Raw genomic sequence first — 16144 nt, forward strand, 5'->3', positions numbered from 1 at the left:
CAACGGCTGCTCGGAAAGGCCCCCGCTGCAAACAAAGAAATGGAGAACAGGATGAAGTGGACCAACGTGCTCTACAAGGCCGAAGGACTCAAAATCAAAGACGACGAGGACATGCTGCGCTCCTCGTTAAAGGAGTGGGGCGATCAAAGCGAGAATATCGTGGAGAAGATGCAGAAACGGCAGGAATAGACGGAAGAACATCTGACATCAGTGACATCTTTTCCACAGTATTGACTCTTTTCGACTGACAGACGTAAATGACACTAAGGATTATCTTTAACTGAGCCAAGGTGGTGGTACCTTTTGGCCTAACTGACTTGTGACTCGTACACAGAAAAGAAGAAGGAAAACTACACATACATGAACTGCAACTGCATGGACTTGATTACTAAGTTATAATCGTCACATGTCTCCCATTTGAATTGTTAGTAATTATTATGTATACTATCCTAATAATTAGAGGCTGGTGTGTAGGAGCCATGATCGCTGTTGATTGGTTGGCTTGGGTCACATGGGTATGGGTGGCACTCATTATAATCCTGTTCACCTGTGTGAGGTGTGTGGAAGAGAGGGTGACACGGGGCCGTTGTACTTTTTTGTTGACCGCAAGACTACAATTGCTTCGATTATAACAATGTATATGTCTGAGAACAGAGTTTTTTCATTCAACTATCATACTACGAAACAGAGCTTTGGATATCAGCAAGTACTTTTTTAGCGTGTCATACAACAGCAAACAGGCCCGGCCTCAGCCTCTCAGCGACTTAGTTTGTTTCCTGCTGTCGCTACAGGCACGAAGGCCACTTCCGGGTTCCGCTGACGTGCTTTCTCCGCTGGCACCAGTGAGTTTGCAGTGGCTGCCGTTTGTTGTACACCTAGCATGACAATTAGCCTAAATACTAAATGTATCGCTGGTTGTAGACCCTTGCAGGGATCCAAATGAAGCTCTCCTGCTGTGTGTTTGTCTGAACTTGGCCTGATCGGTAGGTAGACCTTCTGCTAGTATCATTCTTTCTGAATGTTCTTAACCTAGTATTGTTATCGTAACATCACCTTAAACTTAATGTCTGCTAGGCTCTGCGCTGGAAGCGTGATAAAGGACTGCTGTTTTGCCTCCACGTCTGTTTTGCCTCCACGTCTGTTTTGCCTCCACGTCTGTTTTGCCTCCACGTCTGTTTTGCATCCACGACTACTCTACTCTACGAGTGTCTTGCCTGCCTGACTGTTGCCTGGACGGCTGGTCTGCCCTCACGGCTGTGTCTGTCTGCACAGCCGGCTTGCCTGCCCTGCTGTGCTTCGCCGCTACACCGCTGCCTGGCGGGTGTTGCTCTTGGCCTACATTGTCTGTACCGGCCTCTTGGTATCACTGTGCCTTTGCTCTTCATTACAGGGCCATATTTTAAACATTGTTATCGCAGACTGTTCGATTAATCTCTGTTCATGATCAGTTATTTAATTGAGTTAAGTTTGTTTTGTTTATTTAATTCAAGATTAAGTAGACTGTTAGGTTGATTTTCGTTTCTTTGGTTTAGTTTTCGACCCTGTTGCTTTAAATTTGTTTTGTTTATTTCAGTTAATATCAGTTACTTGAATTCAGGATTTTGTAGTATTCTTGACTTTTTATTGTCTTATACTTATCTTATGTGTTGGTCTGTGTATTCATTTGTGTTTACTCTTTATCCCAGTAATTGTTTATTGTTTGCCCCTCTTAGTTGCTGAGAGCCAAAGGTGTGGTGCTGGTGTCCCCGGTGGTGGCTTCCCCCTTTGTGTGTCGTGCTGTGTTCCCCCTGATTTGTGTTCCTTCGTGTGAGTGTGTAGTGATCACGGGTGCCTTAATTTACTTTGTTGGGATCCCTCTCACCCCTCGTCACCTCCATCCACTGGTAAGCCTAAGCATCCCTGAATTAAGAGTTCCCCCCTTTATTTTCAGTGTGTATAATGATCTCATGGTGTTTTTAATGATATTTTAATGCCAGAAATAAAACATTTGATACATTGGAACCACGTCTCCTGCCCCTCAGTATCACGAACCTGAGTGCCCTGTTGGTACTTGGAATAATTATTTCCTTCGGTGCAATTCCCAAGGTGGCGTTGTCTGGCTTTTAGTTGAATAGGATTTCCAACAAACACCCCCCCACATGCCGCCACACTTAGTTGAATACTCAATTCTGATTGTACATTCTTAACATGTGACACGTTGTTAATACAGACCGCTGTCAAGGACTATAATGAAGGTTGCTAAGGAGGATCAAGAAAGAGAAAGGAAAAGAGGTTAAAGACGGAGCGCTGGACGTCAGATAAATCACCAGAAGATGACAGACAGGAAGTAAACAATAACAGGACACGGAATGGGCTCTGTATTTTGTTTAGTATATGGCCGTGTACAGGCCCGGTTCCAGAACAAAATGACTCAGGGTGCCTCTGAAATTACAGGGGGCGCAGTAGTAGCAGGTTTACATGGGCAATAGTGGCCGGCAACAGCAATGAAAAATAGCATTGATGGTCCCAATGAACAGATTATGGCATGTGTTATGTTTTGAAATCAAGCAAGTGAGAACATTTCAAGTGAGTTAAAAGTGCAATCCTGAAATATTTCATATAGTCCAAAGTGGACTATGGCAAGGAAAAGCACAAAAGCTTCAAAACTGTAGTGATAAAACAAATGAGAACATAGCTTTCTTAACGCTAATGTTATAATAGTCAGATTGCTCTGAAGATGGAGGTGATATTCTATTAATGTTCACGTTCAGACAGTCGGTGATTTTTGCCGGCCGTCTTTCCTGCAACGGCAGTTTTTCTGTATTTCCTTTCTCCTGTAATATGACTTGATCGCTTTAAACTCCGCACACTGAGCTCTGATTGGTCAGCAGGCGGTGCTTTCACTGAGTTGATCTCTTAGCCTGCAACTTAACCTGGGGGGTATACTACGAAGCAGGATTTTCGCTTAGCGGCTAACTTCAGGGAAAACTCGGGGTTTCCGGTCCTGCGACGCTGGTTCTCTTTTTAACGGGCTAGATCTCCATGGTAACTTATGCTGAGCGGCTAACCTGCCCCGGAGCAGGTTAGGTTGCAGGTTAAGAGCTCAACTCAGTGAAAGCACTGCCTGCTGACCAATCAGAGCTCAGTGTGCGGAGTTTAAAGCGATCAAGTCATATTACAGGAGAAAGCTGCCGTTGCAGGAAAGACGGCCGGCAAAAATCACCGACTGTGTGAACGTGAACATTAATAGAATATCACCTCCATCTTCAGAACAATCTGACTATTATAACATTAGCGTTAAGAAAGCTTACTTAAATATCTGCCACAACACACATAACCGGATCAGAGTAACATTAAGTAGCCTACAGCAGGGCTCGAGCTTAAGGACGTCCTGTCGTCCCGGGGCCGAAAAAAATAGTGTCAGGGAGGATAACAAATAATTTTGGGACGAATTTGGGACCAGAATTCAAATAAAAATACCCTGCTAACTCTACTACAAACGGCAATGAAAATGAAACCAACTGCACGTGTTGTGTAGTAGCACACAGTTATTAAACGTCCTTATCAACATAAATGCACACGCACAAAACATTTAGCAACCTGCGAAATACACACACACACACACACACACACACACACACACAGTACGTAGCTACAGCAATGGCATCCCGTGGAGGAATTCTGAAATGTTTTACCGTTACATCACAAAAACGCACAGCAGAACCAGACCCTGGAGCGCCGGCCTCTTTATTTACTTACTCCTCTTCATCCCCTATGGGTAATAAGGCTGAGATGAGAACTCTCCATCGTATTTAGTCCTTAGCAATATGCTGCGCCTCTCCCCATGTAGGGATGAGTACCGAGCCTCGGTATTAAATGGGCCCCGGGCCGGAATTATTAAAGACAGTGGTAACGTTAAGCTCCGACGTTATTGGACTTTTTATCGGTAGGCCTACTGGAGACATTTAAAAAATATATGTTGTATACTTATTGCTACATACACATTATATCGCAGTTTTAGGTTCGCCAACTCCGTTTCTAATATGCAATAAGACTACAACATGCGTCTATGATGTATTTTCGAGCTTTCCAATCCAGACGTCTGTGTGCGAGGGGGCGGGGCAGTTTGTAAAGGTCTCCTGACTGTGTTACAGACTGTCATCCTGGTTAGTGGTTACTCTGGGTTCTGTCTTCAGGACAGAGTGTTGGATTTTTTTGTTAATTGGATGGGACTTGATTGGATTCAATATTAGAGTAATTTTCTCGTTTGTGTGTTTGGTGAAAAAAGTTAGTCGAGAGCCCTACAGTCCGCGGCATATCACATCGTAATGTATCATATATTTCCTTATCTGAGTCAGCTGAGCCGTATCTGGCCGTGCAACACTCACAGTGTCACATACTGTATGCAGAAGTATTATTTTAAGCAACACATTAAGTTGAGGAAACACTCGAGTCAAATGTAATTAAAGTCAGATCGTGTCTTAGACGGGGCAGTGATATCATAAACCTGTTAATGTATGCATTCAAACACTTGTTCTGTTACCAGCTGTATTCACCTTGCAGGTGCAGCTATGTGGCTTTGATCCTGGATAAAGTGTTTAAGTCATGGATGTTTAAAGTTTAACTTCTTCATGTGTCTAATATTATAGTTGACTTTTCATTCAGGAAGTATGACGCTGCGCTGTCAGTGCGCTTGTCCATGTTTGTGATTGGTCGAATGCTCCAAATACCACCCCTTTCATGTGAACGTGCACCTAACTAGATAGGACACGGCTGGCTTGAGCGATTCACTTGATAACCAGCGTCGTAGTACAGTTTAGCGAGAGCGCGTATGTTTTGGATTAGGCCAACCGGCTAACTCAAACATATCCAGGTTAGGTTGAACCAGCTTCGTAGTACAGGCCTCTGGTCCCGACCAGGTTAGCCGCACAGCATAAGTTACCATGGAGATCTAGCCCGCTAAAAAGAGAACCAGCGTCGTAGGACCGGAAACCAGAGTTTTCCCTGAAGTTAGCCGGCAAAGCGAAAATCCTGCTTCGTAGTACAGGCCTCAGGTCAAGTGCACCTGAGCCAATTTGTTGTTTGTATTTTTTTGCTCCGGTCTCTTTTTTGAATAGAGGGTGCATAACATTCAACTGGGGGTGCAATGTATGCCTATGCACCCCTGAAGATCCCGACGTGAAGCCTGAAGGGTAAACACCAGGTTTACTAATCTACCCGCAACATTTTTCCTCTGGTGTCGGAATGTCTCGCGATGTTAGTACATTCTTAAAAAACAAAACACCATTTCATTTCGGGTTAAAATGTGTTGTAACTGCGTTACTGAGAATTGTAACGGGTAATATATTACCCATATTTCATTAGTAATGCGTTAAATTACTTTGTTACAGCAAAAAGTAATATATTACTGTAACTCTGTTACTTTTGTAACACGTTACACCCAACACTGCTGATAATGGGTTGCACAGTGACACTTCAGCAGGTGTCACTGTCAGTGTTACAGTAGGGGAGATATAGTAACATCTCATCGTACCAACGATATCCAACCCTAAACATGAGTCTCACTTCTTCTACTGTCAAGTTCAACTCTCTCTTGAAGTTGTAGGCTTTGGCTGAGTCGGGGACGATGGCCTCCAGCATCCTCTCTTCGTAAACCACGATCCTGTTGTTTGGAAATGCAGCACAATTCTTTTTTTTAACAAACACAAAAAGTGCTTGGATTAAACTGTAACAATGAAATGTGTATTACCTGTCGTAGGCATGGATGTTGTTTTTAGTCATGGTGTGGACGTCATCGCCTATCAGCCAACGATAAGGAGCCGAGGAGATGAGGAGTGTTTCCTTCTGCTCCATGGAGAGATAATCTCCAGCGGCATTAAAGTCTCCCAAAATCATAATGTTCTGCGGAAGAAAGAGCAACACAACCAAATTCAGAATTGAAAAACACATTATGTAAATTTGTTTTAACTTTATTCATACTGAAAGTATTCAAAGCTTAAACATGTTTGCTTACATGAGAAACAAAATTAAACAAAACTATTTAATCTCTCAAAAACCCATCACTCAATATCTTGATAAACACAAAATGGTTAATGTTAAATGTAAAGATTTTACCACATTATTTTTCTCTCAATCCATCAATAATATTTTAAAAACGTATATCTTTCTTCCATTTTTTCCTCACAACCTCAACCACGTCATGAAGAGCGTTCAGCTCCGCCTCTGCATTACTTGGTGTGATGTGGACCGGGATCAACACCAGATCCTGCACAACTGGAGGCAAACACACACACGCCGTTATCGCAACCTAAATCTAATTTAATAAAAAGTATTTATCTTTAAACATTCCATTTATGTCTTTCCTAAAGTTAGGACCTCACAATATAGAAAGGTCCTGACAACTTAGGTTGCATTCACACCTAATAGTCCGCTTCTCTGATAAAGTCAAAGTTGTGGTAACCACCTATTAATACACTGGTTCATAATTCACACATGGAACTACAGTTGGGGTTTTGTTTCCACACGGACATGTTGTGTGTTGACTATATATGTTGTGTGCCCTCCTGGCTTCTCTCTCTTCTTCCCGGACTGCAACCGGACAACAGTATGTCCTTTTCTACTCTCTAATAAATTACCCTTTTGCACCGCCTCCGACTCCCTATCTCTCGGCACTACACTGGTGACCCTGACAACGTCTCGAGAAGTTTCCGGGACGGACCTGAACACGGCTAAAGGAACTCATGTTTCTTTCTCGAAATGCCGGGGATTTTTTTGGAATCGTCCGTGGCTGCCACCGGCACGCGGACTGAGGCTCAGTGCGTGCCCCGCAGAAGAGCTGGGGACGTTGCTCGCCATTCCCGCATCAGCCTTCCATCCAATAGGGGGTGATGCACGACCTGCTGGGTCGACCAGCAAACCGATTGCTACCTCATGGGCTGGTTTCTTCGGGGCGTGCGGCTGCGCTAGCTGACGACGACTAGCGGCTAACCACAAGGGGCTAACGACGGCTAGCAGCTACCCATGACTGCCAGCTAGCGGCTAACGGCTAGCTGTTAACGGCTGTCGACGTTTTCTGTTAACATCTGACTGTTGGCAATTTTTTCCGGTGCCGGAGAAGAGGTTCGACCAGCCGGTTGACCTCGTGTGGACACTCTCACCTTTTTCACCACCTCGACGGCGGTTCCAGACGCCACTCTTGTTTTCATCGGCGTCTGGGTGGTGCACTCCTGGACCCCGTCTCGCCTCGACGGTTTTGGACGTCGCCCACGCTGCCATCAGCCCATGGGCCGTGGGTGGCGCGCTCCGGAGCCTGTCTGGCCTCTCCTGCCTTCCGGGGATATCCAAACGCCACTCACGTTTTCATCGGCGCCTGGGTGGCGCACTACTGGACCCCCTCTCGCCTCGACAGTTCCGGACGTCGCCCATGCTCCATCGGCCCATGGGTGGCGCGCTCCGGGACCCTGTCTGGCCTCTCATCTGTCCACGGCTCCTTCCTCCCGGGGAGACTGCTCCTGCCTCCCGGGGATATCTCAAGGCTTGCCGATGATTTCGTGCCCGCCGCCGCTGTTTGCCCTCGTTAAGGCCCCTACCCTCTCCTGCGGCCCCCCTTTCGTCGGCCCGTTCCATGGCCCGGCCCTCGCCTGCGACCCCACCCTCCTCGGCCCCTGTGGTGCTTCCTCCACGGACGCGAGGATTTATTTTGCCATGTTTGAATTCTGGGGGGGCTTGTGTGGTGACCACCTATTAATACACTGGTTCATAATTCACACATGGACCTACAGTTGGGGTTTTGTTTCCACACGGACATGTTGTGTGTTGACTATATATGTTGTGTGCCCTCCTGGCTTCTCTCTCTTCTTCCCGGACTGCAATCGGACAACATGTCCTTTTCTACTCTCTAATAAATTACCCTTTTGCACCTCCATTGCACCGCCTCCGACTCCCTATCTCTCGGCACTACAAAGTCAACTTTATTGTCAATCTTCCAGTTTGTGTGTAAAAACACAGCAATCAATATAAATAACAGTCACTTCAATATTTTGAGAATGTGCATTAGAACGGACTATAAACTTTAAACACAAGTCATGTGCACGGAAATGCTGTCATTAAGGGGGAACAAACGCAAACCCCGGAAATTTCTACTGTAGCCTCCACCATGGAGCATCGGAAGGTTATTTTCATGCTGCTGTTAATGTGGAGATCAACAGACTCTAGTGGACAGCACATACGATTATATAATCAGACAACGTGCGATAAAAAAACATGACACTGAGAGACGTTCTGCAGTCAGGAGGAGGTTTCACCGACGACAGGTGGCTCTGACTTTTATGTATAGTTGACGGAGCATTTTTACTTTACACGACACTGTTCAACACTTCATCCTGCTTCACTCTTTAACTAAAGATTTTGAAGACATCCGCGTTCTTGTGACTCGTCGCATTCACAGCAGCCTTATTTAGTCCGGTGGAATCGAACCCTGGTGTCCTCATAATCCATAAAGGACACAAAACCCAAATTGATCCTCACAATGATAGTCTAAAAAACTAAAACACACACATACCTGTGTTTAGACAATTTAGAAGGACAGCGAAAGGCTTTCTGGTGATCACAGCATTTCCTCTGTACTGGTATTTGTCTTTTATCTGCACTTCTTTCTTTCTGAAACACAAAGCCACAAACATATACTGTATTATAAAGCTTACGAACACACATGTTATGTTTTGTTTGTTTATTAATGTATTTTTATTAGTTGGTGAGATAGCTCATAAACCACTTGAAGTTTTTCAGTAGAGCCTTGTGGGAAATGTGTGTAGAGTTTGGCCCAACGGCACAATGTGATGATTTGTAAAGTCTATGATGTTCTGGGTCTTAGCTACCGGACCATAGACAACAAATAAATTGTAGGACTAAAAAGATTGAAGTCAAGCGTCTCAAAGAAGAGTATGTAATGTGTCACAGATTATTGGTTCAAAAATAAACATTAGTGTTTTTGTCTTTGATATTCCACACAGTTTTTCAATCATAATTATCCAATTGAATGTGGCTGTTACCAATTTAACACATATTTTAATTCCTGTGAGACATAACATATAGCTCAATTGATAGGTTGATGTGTCTGGTCTGAATCCAGTTCGAAGACCATTTGCCGTCTGTCATCACTCCCCATGTTAGGTCTGTCTCTACAATAAAGGCACTGGTTGCCCAAAAAGGTATTTTAACCACACACAGGATTGTCTGTACTTGTGTTTCTGACCTGTAGAAGTAGACAAACTTCTGCTTGTGACCCTCCGGTCCCAGAGGTTCACTGCACAGCATGCCGTACGGATTCCTTTTGTTATCTCTGCCAGAAAACAGAAACAACTGGAACTGAAAATCTCTCACAATCATCAGCATTTGTTTGTATCATTGTAGATGCCCCATAATATTTAATTACCAACACTTGTTTTTAGGCAAAAGTGAAAAGAGGTGCTGCAGCACAGTGTGAGAAAAATAAAGAGCTTTCTGAACATTAAAGCATGTAAACATGTCACAGGACCCTAAAAACACATTTTGAACCTGAACAGAATAGGGCCCCTTTAAATGAATGTGCTGCATGCTTCTATGTGAGGAGAACTCACCCATACTCATTAAGGTGTTTGAGGAGCCGTGGCATGGCGGGGTCACTCTGATCCGTCACCTCCAGCAGCACCACCACGCTGTACTGAGACACAATCTGCAAAACACAACCACAAAGAAAAGAAAGCATAGAAGCATTTTTTATAAATGTTTTCAATGCATAAAAAACTGCTCCTTTCCTTTAATTTTCTCGCCATGTACAAAAACATTAACTGAAATATTACACTGAACAAACTTGAGTGTTTCAGCACGGTGAGTTACCTTTATGATATTATCCCGTACGTCCTGGTTGTTGACTTTATCCCATCCCAGTCTCTGGACATTGAAGGCAGCGATCTTCATTTTGACTAAAAATATAAATCAAATTAATTTCATAGATTTAAACCGATACACCCAACATATTATCAAGGCCAGTGGTGGACAGTAACAAAGAACATTTACTAAAGTACTCAATTACAAGGTATTTAATGAGAGTATACTGTATGTCCATTTAAAGAAACTCTATTATTTTACTCTTCATCCAATACCTGCTACATTTACTTACATTTCTCTATTGGGTTTCCATTTATGGGAGAAATAATCTCTGTCATTAACAAATGTTTATGATACTTACATGTTTGGTTCAGCAGGATAATCTGCACATATTAACACCACTTTAAGATTTTTGAAGAGTAAATGCAATTACCATAACACAAGTAATCCGTACGACATGGAGTGCAGTGAACCTCTGGGAAGTATAAAGGATATCAAAGTCAACTTTATTGTCAATCTTTCAGTTTGTGTGTACACTTGATTTGAAGCACAACAGTATCCTGTTGAAGGAACGATGATAATATTATACACAAGGGAAAACAAGGTGAATTGAACCATCATTATCAAAGCAATGATACATCTGTGCGTTGGCTGTAAGTGTCTGAATCAATTTAGATGTTGCTGTGTCCGAGTAAATTCAGACTTCACACTTTTCCCCATTGTCTAACATTGGGAAAGAGACGTCTGTAAATCAGCAGCAAATTTGTTTTAAACTAAATAAACTACCCAGTATTAACTATTGTATAGCACAAATTCATTAGGTCCTTAAAGTTGTAAAATGCGCTATCTATCTATCCATCTAACACAGTGATTGTAGCCTCTGCAAACCATTTACATGCACAACCACCTATTGTATAGGACACGCTACAGGACAGAGAAAACCCCTAAAAGCAGAAAGAGGCTGTGAATGCAGGACTTGTAGTGAAGTATTTTCATATTGTGGGATATGTACTTTTACTAAAGTAAAGGATCTAAATACTTTGGCCTTGTTTACAGTTTGAATTTTTTTTTTACACTTCTCCTTTTTCTCAGTGTCAACGTCATAATGTCAGGTGTGGCAGCTATCAGAAAAGGCATGTAAAAAGAGGCAGGAGTATACACACACACACACACACACACACACACACCAACAAACACAAACACAGGATTTGTCCAGGATCTTATAGGAAGAAGGGAAGTTAAATGAAAATGAAACTTATTTTGAGATTTCACAATAATGATGGTTGATTCACAATTCATAATAAAAATGTGGGGAAAAAGTGACGTGACAATTCTCAAGTTATCTTTCTATAATGCAGAAACAAGGCATTTAATGTGTATTATTATATATACTCTATAGGTGATTTATTATTTTATGAATGTGAAAGCAGCTTTTTACTGTAGATGATTGATGTGGTGTTATCTTTGATACTGTTGGATGATTTAATATATAAGAAATCCTCATGTTTTGTAATATAAAAATACATGTAAACATATCAAAAATTAACTAGAAATTAGTTCATAGATACCAAATACCTAGTGTCTCTCAATTTAATCAATAGTAAAAGCTGGACTGTGGGGTAGTGGTTGTGCAATGTTGCATCATGGGAGTTGTAGTTTTCTCCAGGATTCCATCAGTGTTCCTGGTTCTGTAGATGTTAGCATCTCCTTTGATATCAACTGTTAGATCAGCATGTTTTATCCATACACTGTATTATCCCCGACAGGGGCGGTTCTACGGGGGGGTTGCGATTCAGATGAGGCCCCCTCCGAGAGGTGAGGCCCCCCTCTGTGAGGTGAGCAGTCTAGGGAGGGGCGGGCCTGCCTACACACATACATGCAAATAAACCAGTTCAACAAGTCACACAATGCTGTCTGGCTAATGCAAATAGGCTAATTATGATACTAAAAGGGAAGTGTCCCAAAACATTAATGTGTATTATTATATAGTTGTTTATTTTCTGAATGTGAAAGCAGCTTTTTACTGTAGATTTTTGATGCGGTGTTATCTTTGATACTGTTGGATGATTTAATATATAAGAAATCCTCATGTTTTGTAATATAGAAATACATATAAAAAATGTACTGGAAATTAGTTCATAGATACCAAATACCTTTTGTCTCTCAATGAAATCAATAGTCAAAGCTGGACTGTGGGGTAGTGGTTGTGCAATGTTGCATCATGGGAGTTGTGGTCTCCAGGATTCCATCAGTGTTCCTGGTTCAGGAGATTTTAGCATCTCCTCTGATATGAAGTGTTAGATCAGCTGGTGGACCTGCCTACACCCACATGCAGGTAAACCATTTCAACAAGTCACACAATGCTGTCTGGCTAATGCAAATAGGCTAATTATGATTCTAAAAGGGAAGTGTCCCAAAACATTTCAGAAAGAACTGTTTCTGCCAGAACCAGAGAAGAGTTAAATGTATTTTTGTAACTAATTAACTGATAAGATACAAGAAGGGTTTAAGATATTGCTAGAGATATAATTTCACATACTTTTATCAGAAATAATGTATTCATTTATTCAATTCTGGTCTTAATTCAAAATCTTACACATTTATTAGCAGTACTGTATAGTGAATCATCAAAGACATTATACTTCTATTAGTGTTTTATTTCCATATGTGAACAGATAAGGGCAATGTCCCTGTGTGTGTGTGTGTGTGTGTGTGTGTGTGTGTGTGTGTGTGTGTGTGTGTGTGTGTGTGTGTGTGTGTGTGTGTGTGTGTGTGTGTGTGTGTGTGTTCAATTGGGATCAATAGGGTATCTCTCTCTCTATCTATATATCTAACACAGGGATTGTAGTCTCTGCAGATCATTTACATCCACTAACACCTATTATATAGAACACACTACAGAAGAGGGAAAACCCCAAAAAGCAGAAAGAGGCTGTGAATGCAGGACTTGTAGTGAAGTATTTTCCTATTGTGGGATATGTACTTTACTAAAGTAAAGGATCTAAATACTTGTTTACAGTTTTAAATGTTTACACCCCTCCTTTTTCTCAGTGTTAACGTCATAATGTCAGGTGTGGCAGCTATCAGAAAAGGCGTGTAAAAAGAGATGGGCCGGTTCTAGCCAATTTGATGCCCTAGGCGAGATGTTAGCTGCCAAAAATTTCAAACCTGTTTGTCCCAATAATTATAAAGGAGTGCCTTGGAAATATTTGTTTACATAAATTGTGATCAAAACGTTTGAGACCCACTGAGATAACTTAGACTAAAGTGAACTATCTAAACACTCGTCCTTTACTTCACTGACTCTCAGCCTCCACCCTTGTTGTAAAAACATCTTCTTCTTATTATCTGTTAGAGCAGCTAGCACCAGATGCTAATAACCGGTGTGCCCTCTCTCTCTCCCTCGCTCGCTCCTACGTCGCACTTTGTGAGCTGCGGGCGCCTGATAAGCCAACATCCCCCATTTTCATCACTTACAGCGCCCATCGTACAGGGCAAATGAAAAGTGTAACCAGGGTGAAAATGGTGTTACATTTACTTAATTAAGAATGTTGTTACATCTAGGCCGACAATTAGGATGAGTACCAACGGTCCAAAACATTTTTTTCCCCCCGAGATCTACCACCTATTTCGCCTATGCCAAAAACCAGCCCTGGGTGGGAGTATAAATACACACATACACACCAACAAACACAAACACGGGATTTTTCCTGGTTCAGGAGATTTTAGCATCTCCTCTGATATAAAGTGTTAGATCAGCATGTTTTATCCATAAACTGTATTATCCCCGACAGGGGCGGTTCTACGGGGGGGTTTGCGATTCAGATGAGGTCCCCTCCGCGAGGTGAGGCCCCCCTCTGTGAGGTGAGCAGTCTAGGGAGGGGCGGACCTGCCTACACACATACATGCAAATAAACCAGTTCAACAAGTCCCACAATGCTGTCTGGCTAAAATAGGCTAATTATGATACTAAAAGGGAAGTGTCCCAAAACATTTCAGAAAGAACTGTTTCTGCCAGAACCAGAGAAGAGTTAAATGTATTTTTGTAACTAATTAACTGATAAGACACAAGTAGAGTTTAAGATATTGCTAGAGATATAATTTCACATACTTTTATCAGAAATAATGTATTAATTTATTCAATTCTGGTCTTATTTCAAAATCTTACACATTTGGAACATAGTTATAGTGAATTATCAAAGACATTATATTTCTATTTATGTTTTATTTCCATATGTGAACATATAAGAAGGGCGGGGTCCATGACAGGTGCTCAAGCTATTTTGACTACCACACTGACCCGGGTACGTAATATTGCAACAAAATCAAATGTGATGAATGTATTCCACAATAACTGAATATGTACATGTTCTAGACATTGTAATAATCACAAGAAAAAACATTTGAGGCATTTTACTTACTTGAATCTGACAAATCCAGTCCAATAAAACAAAGAGAAGTTGCTTGTTTGCAGATGCGGAAGTTGTGTGAGTGTATGGCCAGAGGGCAGGACCTATACACACGTTTAATACCAAATAGCATAGTGAGGCTGAACAAAAGGACCTTTTGACTACGTACATGTAGCCTTTAAAAAAACAAAACATGTACTGACTCTTTTAGGATAGCTTAAAGTAATGTTGTAAAATTACAACCGGGGTCCTTACAGGGTTAACTATGCGGTACTATTCAATCCACGTCAATTACACATCACAGCAATGAGGCCAGATGAATTAAACCAGGATACATCCTTTACCGTCAAACTGGGTCTAAACACAGCTGCCTGTGCGTTTGATAAATACTTTCTGATTTTATATTTAGTATATGCTACTAATCAGCTACATGGCCCTAACCTGTAAAGTTATACAAGCATTAGTACCAGTGCTTTTCACAAGTAGACTCTTACAGGCCAGAGTAGCTGGAGTGATTCAACAACAACACAAAGACAAAGGCCATATCTGAGGTGATCAGGACGAACAGAAAGAGGAAAAGGAAAAAAGAGTTCACTGAAGAGACCAGGAGGGTGAGAGCAGGAGGAAGAGGAGGAGATGAAGAGACCAGGAGGCTCAGAGCAGGAGGAAGAGGAGGAGATAAAGAGACCAGGAGGCTCAGAGCAGGAGGAAGAGGAGGAGATGAAGAGACCAGGAGGCTCAGAGCAGGAGGAAGAGGAGGAGATGAAGAGACCAGGAGGCTCAGAGCAGGAGGAAGAGGAGGAGATGAAGAGACCAGGAGGCTCAGAGCAGGAGGAAGAGGAGGAGATGAAGAGACCAGGAGGCTCAGAGCAGGAGGAAGAGGAGGAGATGAAGAGACCAGGAGGCTCAGAGCAGGAGGAAGAGGAGGAGATGAAGGCATTAGTGAAGAAGAAGACATGTATGTGAGGAATAAAGATGCAGTGTCAGAAAGAGGGACAGAAGCAGGGATCAGGAGGCTGTGCCTGTTTGTTCTTCTGTCATCAGCAGAACAAGCCTTTAAATACGGAGCAATGTTATATACATAAATATATAAACTGTAACCATGCCACACAAAGCACTATCACAACTTGCACCTACCTGCATTTGTTCACTGCCCAACTGGTAATTTCTATATTTCAACAGTGTATCTTCTGTTTTATGAAATATGCTTTTATAATCCTTGACGACATATGTGATGCTCTGCTTCAAAGACTGGCCTAAATGTGAAACAAATCTTCTTTCCACCACCTCTAAAGCAGTGTCCAAATGAAACTATGCCATTTGTTTAATATTTACCCCTAAGAATGTGTAATTGTTACACTGCTCTTTGTATGCATTTAACAAAAAGGACATAACGTGTTTTGCTGCCATTGCACTGAGCTAGGCTAGCTTAATGCTAAGCTAACCATCTCCTGGCTGTAGCGTTATATCTAACAGACTGATATAAGAGTGATATTAATCCTCTTAGCAAGAAAGGGAATAAAGGTACGTTGATGGTTCATAATTATTGATGATCAGAAACATCAGTGTGAAATGGTTTGGCTGTAAGGGCACCTTCATCTGGACCTGAGAAGCTTTACTGTGAAGTCATGTTTTAACAACGGCTACGGGCACATTACCCATAATAAGGTTTCACACGGTGATGGTCCCGTACTTTACTTTTCAGGAGTTTTCAGAAAGATCAAATATAAAGGGGCCAACTCAGAGGCATGAACCCAAATGCACAACTCAGACTCAGACGGTTCAAAATAAAGTATTTTGCTGAATTTAAACACAGTAACAAAGTAAAGAACAAAAAAACACTCAAGAGGGAAACGTAACTAAACTATGGATAAACACAAAATCACTCT

General features: G+C 42.1%; 1 protein-coding gene across 1 annotated transcript in view; it reads right to left on the reverse strand.

The window, feature by feature from the left end:
* LOC117539915 (deoxyribonuclease-1-like) overlaps nt 1-16144 on the reverse strand; it is a 58350-nt gene that overhangs the window by 18634 nt on the left and 23572 nt on the right. Inside the window, exons 2-9 of the mRNA XM_034206271.1 lie at nt 10280-10321; nt 9856-9941; nt 9597-9691; nt 9233-9319; nt 8540-8637; nt 6140-6252; nt 5729-5880; nt 5545-5641 (exon numbers count right to left, since the gene is read on the reverse strand). Of these exons, the coding sequence (XP_034062162.1) occupies nt 5545-5641; nt 5729-5880; nt 6140-6252; nt 8540-8637; nt 9233-9319; nt 9597-9691; nt 9856-9936 (723 nt within the window). The 5' untranslated portion in view covers nt 9937-9941; nt 10280-10321. The remainder of the gene's footprint in view (nt 1-5544; nt 5642-5728; nt 5881-6139; nt 6253-8539; nt 8638-9232; nt 9320-9596; nt 9692-9855; nt 9942-10279; nt 10322-16144) is intronic.

The sequence above is a fragment of the Gymnodraco acuticeps genome, unplaced genomic scaffold (genome assembly GCF_902827175.1).
Source record: "Gymnodraco acuticeps unplaced genomic scaffold, fGymAcu1.1, whole genome shotgun sequence".
Classification (NCBI taxonomy): Eukaryota; Metazoa; Chordata; class Actinopteri; order Perciformes; family Bathydraconidae; genus Gymnodraco; species Gymnodraco acuticeps.